General features: G+C 48.2%; 1 protein-coding gene and 1 long non-coding RNA gene across 4 annotated transcripts in view; one reads left to right on the top strand and one right to left on the bottom strand.

Annotated features, from left to right (window-relative positions):
• LOC143378986 (uncharacterized) overlaps nt 1–21,168 on the bottom strand; it is a 289,875-nt gene that overhangs the window by 141,982 nt on the left and 126,725 nt on the right. The window lies entirely within an intron of this gene.
• LOC143378968 (uncharacterized) overlaps nt 1–21,168 on the top strand; it is a 314,434-nt gene that overhangs the window by 192,884 nt on the left and 100,382 nt on the right. For 2 of the 3 annotated variants that reach the window (XM_076831181.1, XM_076831179.1), the window contains one exon: nt 7,818–7,871. The exons of the other annotated variant lie outside the window; for it this stretch is intronic. In XM_076831181.1, the coding sequence (XP_076687296.1) occupies nt 7,818–7,871 (54 nt within the window). The remainder of the gene's footprint in view (nt 1–7,817; nt 7,872–21,168) is intronic. 3 annotated transcript variants of the gene reach the window in all.

Here is a 21,168-nt window from a genome sequence, read left to right as displayed (position 1 = left end):
ATATACACAGCTAAAATGCTGTGTTCATACATTCCATTATCCATATCGCGGAAATTTTAATAATGCGAAGATAAAATGTAACATCTAGATATTTGCCTAGATGTCCGCGGCCTGGAAGTCAAATACTTGGCGTGGCTAGGTTAAGTCGACGAATAAGAATTATTTAAAAACGCAAAATAATGAAAGTGTACTTATACGGACAGAGTTTTAAAATAATAAATTATTTGAAAACTTGTGAGAGGAAAGTTATCAATGTCGATGAATGATCTTGGAATTACTTTAAAACGCAATATAATGAAACATGGTACAACGATACATATTTGTAAAAACACGTTTATAACTTGGTTATAACTTGACGATAAGCTGTCAAAATTTGACATATACAGGGTGTCTTTCATGTACTTGGCGTCGAGACGCTACCGCGTCTTTAGATCTCAACGTAGGGCAAGATTTGGTAAAACTGATTTCCTGGATTACAGGATAACCGTCTTTTCCATTAATACGCACCAGGGATTGCATAGGCCATGAAATTTTACTTTGCCTGCAGAATAATTATTTGCACTGCAGATTTTGTAAAATCTTCTACCGTCTGTAAGACTTCTGCTAGCATTTAGCTGGAATGTAGCAGGGAGGAACTTGTCAGAGGAGCAATTGTTGTCAGCTTCTAATCCCTCTTTACTGCCTGCGAAGCGCGTAAGCGTTATTTGTGGCTACTGGTTTAGCATGTCATCGTGTTGGACAGCGGTTTTCTAAATATCGGTAAATAATGCAGCCTGTCCGACGGTGTCAATTACCCTGACGGCGCGTGCTGGTGTGGAAATTGCGTCGGACGTTGGTCATCTTCCTTACAAGCAGGCATGCCTGGTCGTTTTGCTGTCCGTCAGTTAAAATGACGCCCTTGACGTTCTACTAGGCGCCCCTCTTCACCCAATAGGCGCATAGGTACTCGAGTCCAATATGGTGTTTCACCGAAGCTAATTCTGGGTGAGAAAGGTGATACACTGGTCGGCCAAGTTAATTTATGCGACAGGGAAGCGGAGGATTAAGTCGTGAACACGACGTGGGAAATATTAAGTGTCTAATATGAGAAACATATCTGACAAATTCTTCATCCATCCTTCCACCTAACTCTCAATCTCCCACCGCTGTAAACGATCCTTCGGTTACCAAAACGAAATCCCATCAGACCTGAGCACCCCATCGAAACTCCCCGAGACCTCGCCACCTTATCGAGGTGCCTGGAGTCCTGCCGCACGGCTGTACACATCGTAACGAGTTATCAAATGAGATTCCGATGTTTCGTCCCGGTCGTAGGGTATCGCGTTTAACGGCAATAAGGAGGAAATCTCTGCTGGAGCGAGTCACGACACGCGAGTCGACCTCGGTGTGCCCTACGAAGCCAGATAGAGAAAAATCCTCTCGTCGTCGGAGGGGTGGGAGGGCGAAGACGACGTATCGGAAGAGGCGACACGGGAGAGGAGCGACGGAAAGGAAAATGGAGGCTGACGCAGGGGGTAGGATGAAGAGAGGCAGGATGAGAGACACGGGGGGACGGAACCGTTTTCTCTAATTCTCCATGATTGATGGCGATTGGGGAATTGTTTTTTATTTGCCCAGGTAGGAAGAGCCGAGTGGCAGGTGATTACTGTTGGCTAGGCAGGTTGCAAAGCAGCTTACGAAGCCGGACTCGCGGGTAACAGTCGAGAGAGTACCTACCTCTCGTCTTTGGTCGCGGAGTACATACGTACGCGTCGCACGGACGACGTAACGACTGGCGATCGTTAGCGGCCGAGAAAGAAAGAGGCGGAGGCGAGCGAAGCCGAGGAATCGCGGTAGGGTAGAGGGATGTCCGAGGAAGAAGATATTCGATAATGGCGGACGGTTGCGTAAAACATCCTCCTGATGACTCGTCGCGGCTCGGATGAGAACCGCGATTGAGTTGTCGATGTGGAAACGAATAAGCCCCTGGAACAGGGGGAGAAGGAAGTCTCGCGGGCTAGGGACGAGCGAGAGGGAACGAGGAAGAGGGTACACGCGGGTAATCGTCGTTTAATTTCACGCACGAACCGCGTCTTTCATTAGAACGTAATTCACGGGCCGCTTCCACCGTGCATGCTCGACTAATGTACGCGGCTAAGCTTAGCAAGCGGAATCGTGTGTTCGATTTCTCGCGGGGATGATACCGCGGTGGGTGATCCAGCTTCATTTCTGGGAAATCATTTGCAAACAGCTGGAGTCTGTCGATACTCCCAGAGCCACTACCACGGTGATATAAAGTTGCGAAAGGGAAAATAGCTTCCGAAGGAGCCGTCGCCCGAATTTCCTCGTCACCGTCTAGCCCAGTCGGTCATTACTGAAGCAATATATCTATCCGTCTGAGCTACAAAACTGCTAGCCTCCGCCGCAAGTGCACCGGCCCCCTCTGCTTTATTTCGCTCGTCCGTGCACGTGAAATCGCTCTTAATTGCGCTGATATACGATTCGCCGTAGACTTCGGGCGGTATTTCACCGCCGCCGTTAACGTTACGCAGGCCCTGTTGCAACGCGGGCTCGTAAATTACCTTTAAATCCGTCGTAGGAGGGCCCTGCTTCCATCAGGAGGATGTAGAAATTTCGCGGCACGCTGCGCCTCTTCCCGCCTGCGGGCCCGAATTCTAATTAGAACGGATTACGTAAACGGATCGATAATTTCTGCTTCGCGTCGTTGGACGTTTCACGCCTGGAAACTTCGCCGCGGATCCTCATCGCCTGTAAGAATCGATCTGTGCAGAGGCGTGACTGCCTCGAAGGATCGCGTGCCACCGTATCGGGGGACTAAACACCACCAGCTCGCTTAATCGGCCGGCACTAAATTGGTGTTCAACCGTTAATTGAGACTATCCATTAAAATGGTAATCCGCGCGGCGTTGACGCTTAATTAATGTCAACTGGCTGAGACCGAGCTTATGCACGCTGGATGCCATCGCCCGACCACCTCTTTGTGCCATCGATCACTCGATACCGACGAATCAATAACACAGCGGGTGTGTGTCCCACAACAATTAACACTTGGATAACTGCTCCGGGTGACTGCACTTTATTGGCGCGCGAAGATCGCGGGCTACAATTGATTTACGAGTGACTTGGGCCGAGGTGGAGCTTGACGTAGAGCTGAACTTTAAATGCCCATTCAACTGGCAATTAACACTGGAATTTAATTAATAACGCGCCGATCGAAGGAAGCTGAATAAATTCAAGGAGCCTCCGGGCATTTCGCGGCAGGTCAGTTGATGCGAGCGCCCAGGTTAACGCGGCGCATATTTGGAACCGCTTACTTTTAACTCGCCGGAATCGGTATGGTACGATCAACAGCTACGAGGATATTGATCGCGGCGCTTGTCTTTAAATATCGCGATTGTTCATTTATGGTGTTGTATAGCTGGAAGCGACGTACAGTGGACGGTTCGCCTCGGGGAGCGAGAATACATTCATACGGGCTGCGGTACGCGACTCGCCGCTAGATTTACGACGAGCTCCCTCGTACCGACTAATTATTTATAACAGTTATTATTGTAACGCGAGCTGTTATTATTGGGACCGCTTCCGAGCGTACCGGATAATTGTCGGAGCTGAACGCCGCGGATAATTAAAGGCAGACGGGGCTCTCTTATGACACTAGGCATTTTCTATCTTAATTGACGTGATATACGAGCCACGTGTTTCATGTACAGACGTATGTATATCGACGTATATCAGGCGTATTATTAATATCGTTGGTGAGTGACGTAGGTCGTTACGGAGCCCTTGCGTTTTGTGCTTGGTGCTTGAACGATTGAATTTTCCGTCGTCTCCCTTTTCGAACCGCTTTGCGCGGAAGGGCGAGGGGGAGAGGATGCACGAGCGCGAGCTATGTAATTATGTAATAACCACGGTTATAGTAGGATGTCATAACCTTTCGGTATTATTGCTGCATGCTTCTCGCGGGCTAAATCTCGGCGTGTATTCATCGCTAACACGCTGGAACATTTCAATCGGCACTGCTCATAAATTCTGATAGCCTTCTCGTCTGAATGCGTCGCTGCACGCTCTCTCCCTCTCACGCCTCTCTCACCCTCCCCCCCCCCCGGCACTGTACGTGTTATTGATTTATTTGAGAAAAAAATCGTACCGCGGCTAATTAGAATTTTCCTCGCATGCCCGTCACGCTGCGCCCAGGGGAAGAGATACGATCAACGGTACTCCGCAATCGGTGTCGATAACTTCATTGTCGATGGACTAGCGCGATTACACGTCACTTGGAAAGCACGCGGTAAAGGATGACGAATATTGATGCCTCGCCGGGCCTGTCGGTCCACGTTTGCGCAAGGATTCTTGGATTCGAGGACGCGGGCTGTGCAAAAATGATTTCGTACCCCTCCGAGGATGCTTTAGGGAGGTACACCTTGTTAATTGACCAAATTTTATTTATCACACCATCGTTGAAAAGCCGAGAATCTTCTGGAAGTAGATCCAGAACACGAGGCTTCCGGGGCTAACGCCCAGACGTCTGATCAATTTCGCGATAAATCACTGACTCGCTACTTGCACCAGATACGCGCGAACAGAAACTGCACGCGAGCGAATATTTCTCGTGGAGATCCTATTAAAACTGAGACTGGATAAATCGTGGCTATAGGAGCGTAGAAATCAGAAGGGCCTTGCAGTGAATTAAAGGGGAGGAATAGATTTAGCGATCAGTTAGCGGGGAGTTCTTAGAACGCAACGGATTCCTCGATGTCCCCGCAATTATGCGGTAATTAAAGCCAGCCAATCGCAGGAATAAGCTGCGCGAGTTCGCGGGGCGTGAACCGGTAATTGCGATACCGCTCGCTAGGGCCGCGTAAAAATCGCGTAGACAATGGGCACGAGTTAGCCCGTAGATCTTAACTCGCGTGCACAATCGCGCAAACGGAGCCGCGAATGAATAGGATTAGCGTCGTGCCGCGTAATACGACAGTAAGTACAAGGATTATCAAGGGAAAAATGCATTAATGCGAACTGACGTATAAACAGATAATTTCCAGCGCTAAGCGCACGGGGACTTCGAGTTTCTTTGCAACGGTCGCGTGTAATCGTGCCTCCTGCTAATTCGGATAAAAGTTTACTGAAACACGCGCGTCTCTTCGATCTTCTAACGGCAGTGCTATCAGTTTCAGCGGTAATATTACTAAATACTTACTTCGAATTTCAAATATGAAAAATGAATTTCAAATATAAAAAATGAATTTCAAATATGAAAAATATATATGTTGAAGAGTTATCTTTGACTGAAAGATCTCTGATAGGGACACGGGAATGTCTGTTATTGTACATTGAAATCTCCCATTCCTATTTCTACTCCACACAGCTGTTTAGTAAAGACCTGAGATAATTTCTCGAGCAGATACTAATTCGAAGTAACACGATGCTTTTCACGGCCGCAATTGCGAAGGGAGACGGTTCTCGAAGTAATTGCAGGGTGCCACGATCCGCAGCTCGCAATCGTCGATTCTCCCTTTCGACCTTTTTCCTCGGCCGGTTACGGTTCCCTGTCGCGTAAACGTCCGCGCGATTATTTACAGACTCATTCGTTCGTATACATTTAACCCTGCCTGCCGCAACATTTTCGCCGTGGGCACCGATCGCGATGGCCGCCTCGAAAGCGGCGGCTGAACTCGTTGCGGGAGCCTAGGGGAGAATAAAACTTTGAATGAGGTAGCAGCGGCTGCGATGGCGACTCCTAACAGCGCCGTTTCTTGCACGTAACACAGTGGCGCGGCGTTAATTAGTACCCTTAGGAAAATTCTCCTTGGACCGAGCGCGCGGTTCCATGTTCATTATACATTTAATGCGAACCCGCCTGTTCGAGGCTTTTTCTTTCCCAGCAAATTGTTCTACGCCGGTAAATGACTTTATACCTGATTAAATTGCAGGTATAGCTGCCACGAGTTCTTTCTCTACCACCCCGTCCGCTTCCTACCCTCTCAAGCCTATAATCTTTTCGACTTTACTGCTGCGTGGCTGACACGCCTTATCACTTTTCCACGGATTAAATAGAGTGCCAGAATCCTCGCCAAAAATCCATCGATTCCTCGACACACTAGCCCTCCAAAAAGCAAAGTTTTTCAACGACACTTGGCCCCGTGGGTTTCCAACGCGCATCAGGCGCGAAAACGTGGAGGACCCGAGGGCGAGTTCGTCGCGTCGTGCAGCAGCCGTGTACCAGCCGATCGCTGATATCTCAAATAGACACGTTAACGTAGGCACTGCTATGAGCCTAAGGGCTTCCACGGGGATTGCTATATGCGGCTGACGTTCCAGGTAGCTTGTAGGTACCCTGTAAAGCCACGCTCGGACGTGTCCCCCGCCGCCCTCCTCTAGCCAGTGTGCTCTACGACCGGCCGCCTGTACTCTCGGTGGTTGTGCGCCTGCAACGTGCTGCTAGCCGACCTACCGTTAGCCGGTTAACGAGCTACCACCGCTACATACACCGGCCACACGGTATATACCCATTGCGCATGCACGAAATGTAAACGTGGGAACCGGAATTGGTGAGCTGGGGGACCGTCGAGAGACCGGCCGCGCGCATCCTCGGGTGAGAAAGGACGAGACGATGAGGTGGTTGGTCTAACGATGGGACGACTGCCGTGACTCGATCCTGGACTTGGTCGGATCAGTTCAACCCTTGTTGGGTTCTCCTGCTTGTCCTCGTTTTTCGCTTCGGGGAGATTGAAGTGCGTGGGAGTGTTGCAGGCGGGGAATACCCTGCGAGGCATTTTCTATGATTTTCCTAAATCTAAGGGCAAGTATTGTATTGATATTAGGTCTGTGCAAAAGTTCCTTTGCTTTGTCGATTACATGATTTTTTAATCCAGTATTTTCCGTGGGTATCTATGAACTGTTTCCATTTCTGGTAAAAGTACAAGTAGGTTTACTGAACAAAGATATTTCTGTACATTTAACATCATCTTTTGACAAACGGAACGTTTTGACTTTGACACGTATTAACTCTCCGTTGCCACGCCTATTTTTTCGAACGTAGTTGTCATGCTGGGTCATTCAACTCAAACAATTTTTCAATCAGCTGCTGTTTAAAAAATATCTGTTAAATTAAGTCACAAAAATTCTGAGATAAAGTTTGAACATTGTAGAATTTATGCTCATCGTTGAAAATTAGCATTTACCATTTCAATGATGCCTCAGAGATATTTTACCTCAAAGTCCGATTGTGGGTCATTTTGTCCCAGTGTGTATAAATATATTTTAAAAGTGTGAGGATTGTATGAGTGAGTCGTGACTGAATAGACACGAGGAAGTATCCTGAATATGGAGTAACATTGTGTTACGATGGAACGAGCGGATGAAATACTTTTATAAAGATGCGTAAGCGCAGATTTCTCGCCTTCTGGATCACGATCGGGCTATCTTATTTTCCGACGCACGGTTTCCCATGATCTCTGATAAATTCGTTACCATATCTCTCCGTACACTTATGCGCGACTATTTGCATGGACCCCGAAGTGCAGTTATCATGCATGCGCCGAGCGTAAACGTGGGAACAGCAGGTTCACAGCCAGTAATTTAAAGATAAACTTCTCGAACAAGAGAGGATTCGTATCCTCGAATACGCCAAACGGCAATTTCCCATAAATTGCAGACCAAACGAATGCGAGATACAGTGGGTAGAAATACAGGAAGAAAGAAGCTGAATCGTGTGCTCGCATTGGACCACGATTCGAGCCTAGACGGTCAATCATAATTAATTTACTCTCCATCCATAATAATCATTCTAACATTTGCACTCCTGTTTTCTGTTTCAGGTGAGTTCTCTGAAAGCAACTTTATTGCTAACCGCACTTTCACGACATTCGGTGGTAAGTGCTCAGAAATCTTAAGATATTTCCAGCAGGCAAATTATTCACGGTAATTTCGGAAAACGATGAACGTGCAGGCGACAGATGAGAGATAAGGGGTGAACGCACCCCGTTACGTGATAAGAATATCGTCGCAGGCAGGAAGAGAGCTGCCCCGATCTTTCTGATATCACAAAATGGTCTGTCGTTGGTCACGTGCACGCACATGAGCAATAATCCCCCAAAACTCAGGACTGGGCCCCTGGGTTGGATCGCGATAACATCTGGCGACTCCGTGGGCACACACGCGATCCACGAAAACGTTTCCTGGCCCTCGCGTCCCAATTTCAAACTTCATAGTAATCACCAATTTTCTATTACTAAAATAGGAGAACCACGATGATCCACGAGAAACGAACACTAGTAATCTCGTTGGAAAGTTCGCGATGAAACGACACCGAGCAGAAGGGCAGAAATGATGCTTCGCCTCGGCGCGAGGGAATCGTACGAAATTGCCTGAGAACGTGCAGTGCGATCCCTCGGATTTCGCCGTCGATCGTGAAATACCGTAAAAAACCTTAGGGGGGTCGTTAGGAGCAGTTTTCCAGGGTCAGGCCCAGAAGTGACATTTGAGTCCTTGTTAAGGATTGCCGCGGCGACCTCGTGTGTCGCCTATCGTCCCTCGATCTCGTTCTTTCCACCGGTTGCATCGGCTTCACCTGCAGGCGTCCCGCGAATCGCCTCGCTACGCGCCAATCTGTGCATCTCTGCTCGCCCCCGCGGATTAGCGAGCCACGATCCTCCGTTCCAGCCTCTGTTTTCTCCACCGTGGCTCGTATATACGCGCCGCTCGGCCCCTGTGTCCGATTCGCGCTCTAATCAGATATACAACCCCACTTATTCCCGCGGTTTCGGCGCGACGGAAATGATTGACTCGTCCACTGGAATTTCAATGGACTGGGTGCTCGCTCGCGCCAGATCCTTGCGTCATATTTAATAAATTCAATTACTGCCGCGTGCAGTTCGAGGAGGGAAAAATTGCTCCGACAGCGCAACGTAGATGTAATTCCAACAGATCTCTTTTTCTCCTCGATTTCCCCTGTAAATCGTGTTTTCTACGGGTGAATTTTGCGCGGCGACGAGGGTAATATGCTCGCGGAGGGAAAGAACGCGATGTAGATAGTATCGCGTCGCAAGAATGCCCAAGGATGCTTCCAGAAAGCTGCCAGGCTACTTTCGTCCGGCCGAGCGTCGTTAATACTACGGTCACATCCGAACAATCGTGTCGATGATTATCGAGCGTAACAGGAAAACGCGTAGAATCGAAAACGAGGGAAGAAACCAGCGTCCATCGGCCGGCGTGCTCTCTTCCCGTTAACGTCATAATAATTCACCGGTCGGCAAAGAGTCGTCCCGGCGAGGTATATTTTTGCCCGGCGGGAAAGAAACCAGATGAATTCCGCGCGATCGGCAGCGTGGTCGTGGCGTACGCGAGATGCACCGCGGCTGTCGCGTACGTCCACGGTTATCTTACATCGGTAGAGTCGATAGGATCGATGAAAGATCGCCTCCATGTCACCGATCGTCACTGGCTCCTGTCCCGACAACCTGTTCGATATAATTTCGCTATTTATAATAGGCAGCGTGCTGCCGCGATTAATATCTACCTTTCGTCGGCATTCCTACCTCGCGGGGACTGCTTGATGAATGTCAGATTCCGGGATCGAAGTAGAGACGTTTCGCCCGACGTCGCGATGGAAAATGCTTCGCTCGTGTATTAATGGAATATGGATGCGCGCTGCGCCTGCTGAATTTCTGGCGAAGGATGCGAATGGGGAGGAAGGAAGTTGTAGCGCAAGAAGCGTGCGTTACTCGCAAACGTAGCGCTGTTGGGCTGAACGTAAGACCAAGTGTAGTCTGACTCGAGGGATAAATTACGGGGTTTACATACACTAAACCGAACCAATTTAAGCCTCGAATTACGCGAGTACTTAGGAGCAGGGGACACTACATCTGCGCATAGAACACGAGCACTCGGGGAGCCACGTTTTCTCTCTGAAATCACCATCGTAAAACGAACGAACATCGCGGTGAAATAGCAGTACAAGGAAAAAGTGGCCGCGCCGGCAGTATTTCGTAGGCAAACCAATAATTACTCGACGAAACTCGCGACAAGAAACGACGCGTAACGAAAGCCACGGGCCGCGATCGTGCGTCTGATCTCGTAGTCGATAGTCCTTTACTACTTAATCCCCCCGTCGCCATTTATCCCCGGCCGGGGAAAGGGCCCAGGCGGTGAATTTATAGGAACACGCGGAGAGGCTCGCGACCTTCGACCCGCCGCGTCACTAAACCCCGCGAAACGCGCAATCGCATTTCGCGGTAATCGAATGCACCATAGCGCCGGGATGCATATTATTCGTCACTGTCCGATACTTAATGAAATTCTCGGTTACACGCTTAATGAGATGCTAGCCTACAGCGGGACTGCTCGAGCCACAAAATCAAATGAGCGTGGGTACTCGGAGAAACGCCGCGGATAATTGCAACACGAATATGCCGTCGTCGGGTGAAGCGCTGCCCTTGTAAATATAAACGAGGAGCGAATGCACTCGGCTACCAATCCTATTCAATATTCCCTTCCCAGCTGATCCGTCGTTAAGCGCGTAAGTGCATACAGGATACATGCACTTCTTTTATCAGCAGCCTCCCTCTCCAGCGACCGTCCGACTCGAGGGAATTACGAACATCGTCGTCCCGTCGGAAACAAGAGCGAAGCCACGAAATTTATCCCCCCGGAGGTAAATAACGATCAGCGATCGGCCTGGGATCCGTTCGATGCATCGATAGCGAGAACCCCGGCCCCGGATCGTTAGCCTTAACTCGGCTGCAGCCAGCGCGGCAATTGGCGGAAGATCTACGGGCAACAAATGAATAACAAGCCTTAAGACGAGGAGGAAGAAGAAGTGGAAGAATCCCCGTGTAAGACTTATCGATAGCGAGAGAAGAGCGATCGAGAGCCGAGGGGGATCGCGTCTGGCTGATATCGGGAGGTGGTATCGGCAGCCACGGGACCATATGCACCCGAGGAATAACGGTCAAGATCAACCTACTAGGCTCGCTCTCGTCGAGGTTCGAGGGTTCGGGTTCGATTCCGCGATACTGACAAACATATTGCCTTATAGCGGCCGGAACAAATGGCAATATATTGCGCGGTTCGCGCGAGCAGGGATCCCTTCGGTAGGTCCGTTCCCATAACAGATAGAGGAGGAAGAGGCAGAAGAAGCGGGCGTAGAAGAAGAAGAAGCGACACGGGGCAGCGCTGAACCGAGGCTCCACTCTCCCACGCGGTGGCTCTCGTATGCTCGTTCCGGTATGGCGTTCGATAGATCGACCTGCTCGTGGGTCGGTTTGTTTGATGTCCCGTTGCGGCTATTATCGCGCGGCAGTTCCGCCGAACAGGTTTAAGGGAATATTTGATATCTGTACTTATGGCGCGGGTAAATAGTTTACTGACGCGCTGGATGTGGGCCTGCATGCCTCGAGGAAACCTGCACGTTTAATTCCAGTTCGGAACCCGTCTCCTTACTCTATAACGAATCCAGCATTCTAGGATTTACATCGTTTGCTGTCAGAAGCACCCTGCTAAAGGAAGAAGTAAGTTACGGAACCTACAAACCGCGAGGGAGCCAAGACGATCGTTTAAAGAGCCCTAGCCTGCAAACATGTGATAAGTAAGGAATATTACTAATGCGCTGCATAGACCTATTGCGCGCGGAGCAGCGGATCTGGCCTACCCAAATTCGCTGGCAGAACGGTGAAGAGAGGCGGGTGAACGGATAGAGCGAAACGGAGGCTCGTTCGAAGGGATATCGGCGCAGTATAGACCGCTGGAGAGGATTTATGGAGGGCAGATGGTGCGGCTACTGAAGTAGCCGATCGTAGGGAAGCCTCCGGCCGATCGACGAAGGACGGTAGGCGAGCAAAAGGGTTGTGGTGAGGAGAAAGAGGCTGGCTGGGAGAGAAAGAGAGACGGCGAGTGTGCAGGAAGATGTTATCTCTCCGCTGGGGCGGAACATCGAGGGTGGTGGCTGAGCGCGGTAGTTTATACTTACTCGCACTTACTTTACTAGCTGCTAGCCCGTACGAGATACGACGATACCATCTGACGTACGGGCCCCGGCTCGCGTTATAAAGACGTGACGATGCGCGATAACGTGGCATAAGAAACGACGGATTATTAATTTCGCGTTGCTGCCGCACGCGTGACGATAAACGGGCGTCTCTGTTCTCCGCCACTCTGCCTGCTCACCGGTTGCTCCAAGCATTCAGACAGAACGGCAAATTGGGAACGGTGAGACTTGCTTTGGGTTTCTTTCAACTTGTTAGGAATCGAGGATCGAAGAATAGGAGGGTTGGTGATTATGACTATCACTTGGGTTACGTACTTTTGACATGATCCGTGCCTTTTCATTGTTTATACATGTTTTATCTGTGAAAGAGCCATGACTTTCTTATACAAAGTGCCTAGCTTCAGGTAACTGAGTTAGCGCGCTTAGCAAGGACCAAACGCATGTCTGTATAAACGATCTGCATCTACTTCGCGAGATCGCACGTGCGTCGAATGCGCACTCGCTGGGCCAAACCGACGGTGTTTCGAAACTCGCGTTGTATTCGAATGCACATTCTTGCATAAAGGAACCTTCGCGCCGTGTGAATCTCGAAACACCCGGCGATGTGTCAGACATGACATCATTGAGCAACGGTGAGATTTCAACCGTAGTTTTCTTCAGCTTGCTCTCTTATAGGGTACATTATTTTTCATTATCGGTGACTGAGAAGTCTGGCGACTGTTGTGATCAACTGTCGTGATTTTCAGTATTGATGTATTATCTCGGACGTAAGAATAGCGAGTCGATCACACGTTTGTTGCTCGATAATGAACGTAGGTGTGCATTGCACCAATCTGCAGTCGTGAATAAAGTGTCGCCGGTGTCCACGAAACCGCGAATAAATCTTGTCTGACTCCTATCATCGCTTGCACAATGGGCAACGAATGGAACCACCGTAACTTTCCCATAAATCCAGTCACCCACGTGCGTTACTTAACTCATAACATTGTTGTCGCCGAAGGTTCTCTGTAAGGGTGAATTTCGACCGAGTATCGCAATGAGCTCTACGTCGAGGTTCAATTAATCGAACGGTAAATTGAAAATGATTTAACACAGGGAATATTCTAATTCGAGTCAAAAGAAACATTCCACGTTTAGAACAGAACGAAGGTAGGTTACTTTCACCCAGCATTTTACTTTCGTACTTCTCTTTGCAAACTCATAAGACTTTGCACACAAATGGTCTAGCCAGGTAAGCATAGGGAAAACGGCCCCAGCACCAATTTTAGTATTTATGTACACCGAATAATGTTCTTCGCCTAAAAAACCACCGAGAGAAATTTTAGATCTGTACCCCTACTCGTTAGGGTGATATGGAGATAACAACCTTAAACTTCGCCATTATTTTTCTCAACAACTAAACAAGATTAAAAAACAAGAATTAAAGAATTAATTAGTTTCTTTATTTCCACCCTTAAGGATTGATCTGCAATTTCAAAAAAATATATGTAGTAGAGCTAAAAAGTACCTACTACGTGCATTTTGAAGTATTCAAATATCTTAGGTAGTTGTTGAGAAAAAAAATGGAAAAAGTTTAGGGTTTATATCCCCATATCACCCTAACGAGAGCGGGTAGAGATCTGAAATTTCTCTCAGTGCTTTTTTTAGGCTAAAAGCATTATTTGTTACACATAAAATTAGTGCTGGGACCGTTTTCCCTATCCTTACCCGGCTAGACCTTTTCATACTTCTTAACCATTAATCTCTACAACGAAGCATTTCACGGGATGCATACATTCGCTTCACCAATCCCACATTCCTAACCAATGCTTTACACACGAAACCATAGTCGCTACCATTACAGAACGCTTTTACTAAACAGCTCGGTACCGTAACACGTGCGTCCCTCGAATTCTCCCTCGCGACGGCTGAAGAAAAAAACGTAGTTAAAGCAGCCGATCGGCTGGCAGAGATGCGATCTCTCAATTGCCCGATTTATCGCGGCTCTCGTGCGCGGGGACATTATTGCCCGCGGAGCGAACATAAACGCCTGTCGAGATACGCGAGCCCACCAGGTGTACGGCGGCCCGAAACGCGAGTAATAACACATTTAATGCTAATTATGCCCATTGCAGGCGGAAGCTATGCGCGAGCATTGCGACATCCTCCGCGACCAATACCACTTAACTATATCGGACCGCGTCCGACTCCCTCTCCTTTCAACCGGTTGCTCTCGATTGACGAAATCGCGGCTGTCCCGGACGGTTGTATAACAGGCCAACTCCGCTGCGGGTCGCTAAATAAACGAGCGGGCCCCGCGACGAAATGGAAAGCGCGTCGATCTAATGCGACGGAATGCGCGCGACGACGCGCGGTATCTCGCTCCGCATTGATAATAAGCCGGCGAAAAGTCGCGGCTTGCGCTTTCGATTGCCTGCACCCGGAACGCCCGGTCCTTCGCCATCGATCCCTCATTGTTCCAGGTTAGCCAGGATACGCGGGCAAGCGACAGCGGAAAAATAATGAATAATACCAGGGGACGAACGAACGAGTTCGATAGGTTGCGCCGTGCACGCGCTGCACTTCGAGATTAATCTGTCACCGGTCCCGTTCGCTTCCTATCGATCCGTGGCCCGCGACCGGTTGATAGATCTACGTCGAGCCGCGCCTGATCTGTATGCTGATGTGACAACGGGACGGAATGTGGTGAAAACGCACGGAGTAGGTTGCTAGCTAAACAGATGGAGGACGACGGCTGAAGTTTCGGGAAGGGAAGTGTTATCAACGGTTCGTACTTCCTACTATGCGGCGTCACTCTTCGTCTGTGGAATTTTGAGGAATTAGCGTAGGGGATCGCGCACGCCGATGGCCCCGGGCAGCCGCGTCAGCGCAGAAGGGACGGCGACAGCGAGCCGTGCAAACGAGGCGTGGGACGTCACGTGTGGGTGACATACGTGCGAACCAGGACACGGCTCTGTGTCACCGGGTATTCAGATTGTCCTGTTACCAATAACGAGGACTCACGCTGAAAGCCAGAGCGATGTCATGCACGCGTGACAAATTACCGTCACCGACTCACTAATCCCGTTTCTCTACATCACTATTAGATCTCGGCCTCAGTCTTTCCAGGCGTTACACAATCATCCTGCTATCGTGTTAAATCGGTCATTGCGTTCTAAACTCTAATTGCTTTAACAAACTGTGTGTTCGCGAGGTGGAAGAAAAATAATTCGCTTATCTGGAAATTCAAACGTTCGATCAATTTTAAAGATTTTGGGAAGCGTAAAGTCTACTTTAATTTGTGTTTAGGTAGGTGGCTCTGTTCGATGATATCCCGGTTCCCTCTCCATTTGCAGAGTAATAACCGTACCATGCTTCTCGTACTTTTTTCAATTCTGACACTTATTTGTCCTCCACTCTCAATGTTTCTTCAACCATGATTTTACACACGCCACACGCTTAACACTGCGATACTTGCTTCTATCGCGTCCTAATCGTTCCTTCCACCACGATCGCGCAGTCGCGAATCCTTTGAAGCCGCTAAACAGCTCGATCGGCTGTTGCCTTGTCATCTCCGACCGAACCTGGCACGCCCGTTTACGAGAAAAACGTTTACGCGGCCGGTGTCTCATGCGTCGGAGAGCGGTGCGATTAGAAAAAAAAAAAGAAGTGGAGCAAATTGCGCGGCGCGAAACGCACAATGACACACCTTGGGCCGATAAAACTCGTTGCGCCCGACGATAATGCGTGCCGACAAGGGGGACGTCGGGACGTGGTGCCGAGCCCTTACCAGGCATTCATAAATAAATTTTAATGAACTGCCCTCGAAACGAGCGTGCACGTACGCGCGCGGAGCCTTTTGTCCCGCGAGTGTATGCAACGCCATGAATTACGCGACTGAATTCGTTGAACGGGCACTGTAATATAGAAACGATCGCCTCGCCGAGTAATGAAACGGAGTAATGCTGCCATCGCCAGCAAGTCTGCAGCCAGCGAAGAAGCGGGAGACTTTTAGTTCGATACTTGTACATCGCGCAGCTTGAAATAGCTGCACAGACCCGATCGGTACTCCACCATCGTTCGGTAAGATAAACCAGGTGTTCGAGCAGGGAATTTTGCAAAGATCCCGTGGCAGAGGTACCAGATTATTTTCTACTTCGTCTGATGAATCGTGGCGTTTAATTCCAGCTCGTGTGTGAGCCGTAAACGAGCCTGACGCATTCGCCTTGACCTCGACATAAGATATTATGCCTATCTATGGTCGTGCAGCGACTCGCCACGAAACGAAGCTTTGATTTATACGAAAGTCGTGGTCGTGTAGATGCTACGCTCCTTGTGTATACAGGATGCTGTTGAAAAAAACTCCGTTGATTTTTATCGCGTCTATTTATTGGTAGGAAAATTACTGGCACGCTTGATCATGCTTCTATACATCCACTCCGTCAGGCGCGAAGGTTCCTCGTACATCTCATTTCCTTTTCGCATCTTCTCAGAATCGTAAGATATCTACTAAAAGCTGGGTAATTCAATTATAGATGATTGAGAACAATTTCATCTTTCGTTAATAACAAAAATTAAATACTTCTATGTACTCGGTGCCTAATCAATATTCACAACGGCCTGCTTGCTCTTCCTGGAGGTTTTTTGCGCTAGGCTTAATACCCCAACTATCAAAGATATTTCAGTACAGCCCAAATTTCGAGGCCCATCCTTCCCTTTCGTCAAGCATAGACTACTTGCACAATAGGGCGGGGCGATAATATATAGTTGTCTTTTGATTAACCAAACACAACTGTAAAAAAAATTTGAAAAAATATTCATGTCTGTAGGTTCCGTTTTCTCCTAAAAATGATTATATAATCATACTATTCAGGCAAAAATTTAAATTTGAATTTTCAGTTGGCCTGAGTGGGGGATAGTTGGCTTTTGATTAACCAAACACACCTGTAAAAAAATTTGGAAAATATTCATGTCTGCAGGTTCCTTCTTCTCCTAAAAATGATCATATAATCATATAATCATATAATGTGAAAAAAAGTTGGAAGATATTCATGTATGCAGGTTCCTTTTTCTCCAAAAAAAGGAACCTGCAGACATGAATATTTTTCGAAATTTTTTTTACAGTTGTGTTTGGTTAATCTAAATACAACTATCCCGCACCCAGGCCAATTGAAAATTTAAATTTAAATTTTCCGCTCCGCCCTATCGCACAATGCACTTGCAATTTCCAGGAATGACAGCTGCTAACGATTCAAGTGAATGTTCATGAAAAGCGTGTCTATTCCTAACTCCTAACACAGTTACAATGGATAAGTCGCTGCAAGCCAAGCTTCAACGTCCCACGGTCTGATTGTTTAATTTTCGCGAGTCACTGCATCGCGACACGCTATCCACGTAGCAGTAACGAGGCTGCTGCGCATTTTTTTTTTGCACGTGGAAATTCATTGGAGCCCCGAGGTGCGACTCGGAGCGTCCGAGATCCCGATGTTTCTCGGTCGGATATGGAAAGGCGCGGTGTTCCGCGTGTCCGTCCCGGGACACGAAACAGCTCACGGAGTAATTAACGAGACACCGACGGCTACACACACCGGCAAACGATAATATCTCGTTCGCACCACGTTTGGACTTAATCGTGGCGGTAACATCGCGCGCGTGGCATTCGTGTATGTCGCGCGAATCCCAGCCGACTTCAAAGTGCATCGCCGATGAGGCTGGCCCACCGTGGACGCGTGCCATGCTCGAAACTCAGCTTCCAAATGTGTCACGCGATGACAGTTGCCTGAGAAGCAAGATGCATGGGTCTTTCATGACGAATGTTTGCACAGGACATGTCTTTTGATGTAATTGCCCTGCTTTTTCTGAAATCCCAACAGCAACAGAAATATCTACAGTGGGGAAGGGTCATTGTATACGGAAAGATGACAGGACCAATCATATTTGCAGAGATGGGCATTATTCGAATAATCTTGGAATATAAATTTCGAATAAATTTAAATTGTTCGAGAATAACGAAGAAATTTTTATTCGAATGATATCGAATAAGAATTGCGAATAATATGAAGTTATCCGAGAATAAAGAATAATTTTTTATTCGAATAAATTTTTATTCCGGATTTTTTATTAGAATAAAAATTATTCGAATAATGCCGAACTTTGCAAATGAAGCAGAAGAATGGCCAAAGGAAAGCGGAAGTGTTGATTTACCGCCGTAAATCCAGCAAGGACAGGGGTACGCTAGTGCTGGCCACGTATTTAGAGACACAGGCGGCGATATACATTCGAGATTCCCTCGCCGCGATTCCTCCGGCGAGGCGTTCGCACGAGTGAGTCGTAAAACTTTCTCACCGCGGTGCGCGCAAAGTGAGGCGGCTCTCAAGGATCTCGCTGGCGAGAGAGCAGGATGGATCGGCCCGTGCGTGACCAGGGGGAAGAGAGCGGCGAGGGGCGTAGATGGGCCGTCAGCAGGATGCAGCAGGATCCGCGCGATGCACCGCGAGCGATCCAGGAGCGTCGTCCTGCGGCGCGCTCGAGATATTTAGCGGTGATCGGAAACAACAACCTGCCGTCTAATCACCGATCGACTACCGCGGCGGTCTCTCGAACCCCTGCTGCGAGCGTGTGAGAGTGCACCCAAGGCTCAGACTGAATCACGCTAACTAGTAGCCGGACCGATCGGACCTCAAGACCACACAACGGTCCCGGTCTTCTCCCGAGAGGTTTGACTTACGAGGGAACCCTAGCGTGTCTCGTCACATGCAGACTATTTCAAAGAAATTCGGAGGACCTGGTGTCCCAGGATTATTATTATTATTATTATTATTATTATTATTATTATTATTATTGAAAATTAAATGGGCATTGCCCAATACAAAGCACAGTTACAACGACGTGATAGGATTTTCCTGACACAATAGTCTGAAGAGCTTCCAACTGAAAGAGGAACTACTACCGGGAAAGAAGTCGACATAGTCTACATAGGAGCTAGCACTGAACATTAAGCGATTCATTGGATCAAGTGACCCATATTTAGATTTGAATTTGCGGTATACGAAAGGTGGCCTTTTTCTGACACATCTGGTAAGAGCGTATAGGGTTATGGTGGGTACTGAGGGTCGAGAGTCGGGCTTATGAGTGTTTGCTGATGACAGTCGTCTAGCACGATGGATGGGCTTATGTTAAATTAAATTGTTTCAACATTAGTTAAAAGGCAATACTTATGCCCATGATTGATCCCAGCATCACCGTCGTATTCATAGCCAGATTGTATCGTAAATCCCTTACGAGCGCGAGGCGATCGGCCAGGAAATTTACGCGGTTGTAAAACGTCTGTACAAGAATAAACATCCGGTGCCCATTTTCTTTGATCACTTCTTCGAATGCGCGCTATAGGTGTAATTGTACACGTGACCGTGTCGCGAGTCCACCATCGTATTACTATAAACTTTCACGAGTAAGTACCGATTCGAGGCGAGAGAAAGACGATTTCATACGTTGATTCGAGGTCCACTTAAAGTCAAAGCGTTCTCAATAATAATGACTGCAAAGACGGCTCTGTTATTACGAACGTCGCGATGACACCAGCCTATAATTTCTCAGCATTTATCTAACGAATTAGAGATTAATGCTTGTCCAATCGAGGCGAAACGTCGCTACTATTCCTAGAGGTCGATTAAAAGGCAGCCGAGGATCAGAAAAATTGATTTAATAACCACACTCGTTATTAGAACACTCGCGCTCTTGCATCCCATGTGCCAATCTTTATGACACGGAATGCAAACGTAAGCTTACAGAAACGCATCTGTAGTTTACCTGCGCATCTACATCTGCGGTTTACCTTGCACCGAGGAGCCCTTGCTTTCAAGATTTGCCAAGGAAAAGGAGGACCACAGCTCTTACATGTGGCAGATGTTTCCCCCGGCACGCTCGGCATAATTAACCAGCTGATCTTATGAATAATTAATTACGAGCGATTGCGGGTATTATTACGCGGTGTAAATTACCCTGGCCGCGTAATTAGCAGGTGCTTAAATCATGCGGGCGCGAGGCTCGCTAGAGCGAAAGAGTTTCGCGCCGCCGCCGTGATTTATTTACGACGTTGATTTGCATGCCACCCCGACGCGCTCTTCCAATCCTCGGGATTTTATTGTACCGTGCAAGTGTCGGGGAAGTAATGACGTTGTCCTCGACTCTGCCTTCCGACGTTGATAGTATAGTTACGGATGTAATCGCGCGTTGATAGGAGTAAAACTTTGTATGCATCTCAGTGATCCTCTCTTCTCTAAGTAATCTGTTCCAATTGTAAGTAAAAGTCTCGTGACAATTGAAAATTCTATGAATTAAAGAGGCCAGCAGTATATACCCTCTGGTTTTTGCAAAGGAAGTTTCAAAAGTGATTATTATACAACAGAATAGAGACACAGTAGCGTCAGAGCGTGTATAAAGATCTTATACAAAGAAGAGCGCATTCGACAATCGATTTACGCTGAAAGTGGCTCGATCCAGGTTGCTATCGACGAAGCGAAATTTATAGAACGTTAGGGTGCGAGGATCGTGCCGGAAGAGGACACGGCATCGTGCGCGACGACGATACGGCTTATCACTTACGCATCGCGTATCTCAGCGAACAGATATCTGGCCGCGTTCGCGGACCTTCTTCCACGGTACAGCGGACGTCTCCGCTTGTTATCGGAAGATTGTCACGCCGGTAGATCGGTATCGCCCGTCGTACTTTACAGCGGACGCTGGTTCGCCGCTGCACCTGCAACTTCACGCTGGCTGCCGAGGGAAACTCGCGTTAAATCGACGCTGTAAATCGAGAGGGTGTTTCGATGCCTCGCCGTTTTCTGTTGGCCACGACTTAATAGGGAAATAAAGCAGGCGCGAAGAACGGTTGGAGGGGTCCGACCCGTCGCGGCAGCAAGTGGAATATGACGTCGTTAAGTCAGACACGTTTCGGTAGCTGTAATGTATCGAGACGCGTCGGTGGCTAACACATGGAACCCAATCGAGTGTACAGGTCGTCCCAGAATTGAGGGACAATCCAAGACATGCAATATCCTGATGCAAGAAGACATCAAAAAGTCCTTTACCATTTTAGGATCTGGGAATTTTACTGTTAATATTCAACTGTTAATATCTCGAGAACGAAGCCTCGGATCCCAAAACGGTAAAGGACTTTTCGATGCCTGCTTCCATCAGGATATTGC

Source organism: Andrena cerasifolii, chromosome 2, assembly GCF_050908995.1.
Source record: "Andrena cerasifolii isolate SP2316 chromosome 2, iyAndCera1_principal, whole genome shotgun sequence".
NCBI classification, from domain to species: Eukaryota; Metazoa; Arthropoda; class Insecta; order Hymenoptera; family Andrenidae; genus Andrena; species Andrena cerasifolii.
The sequence above is the reverse complement of the archived record's forward strand: the minus strand, read 5'-3'. Positions and strand labels throughout refer to the sequence as shown.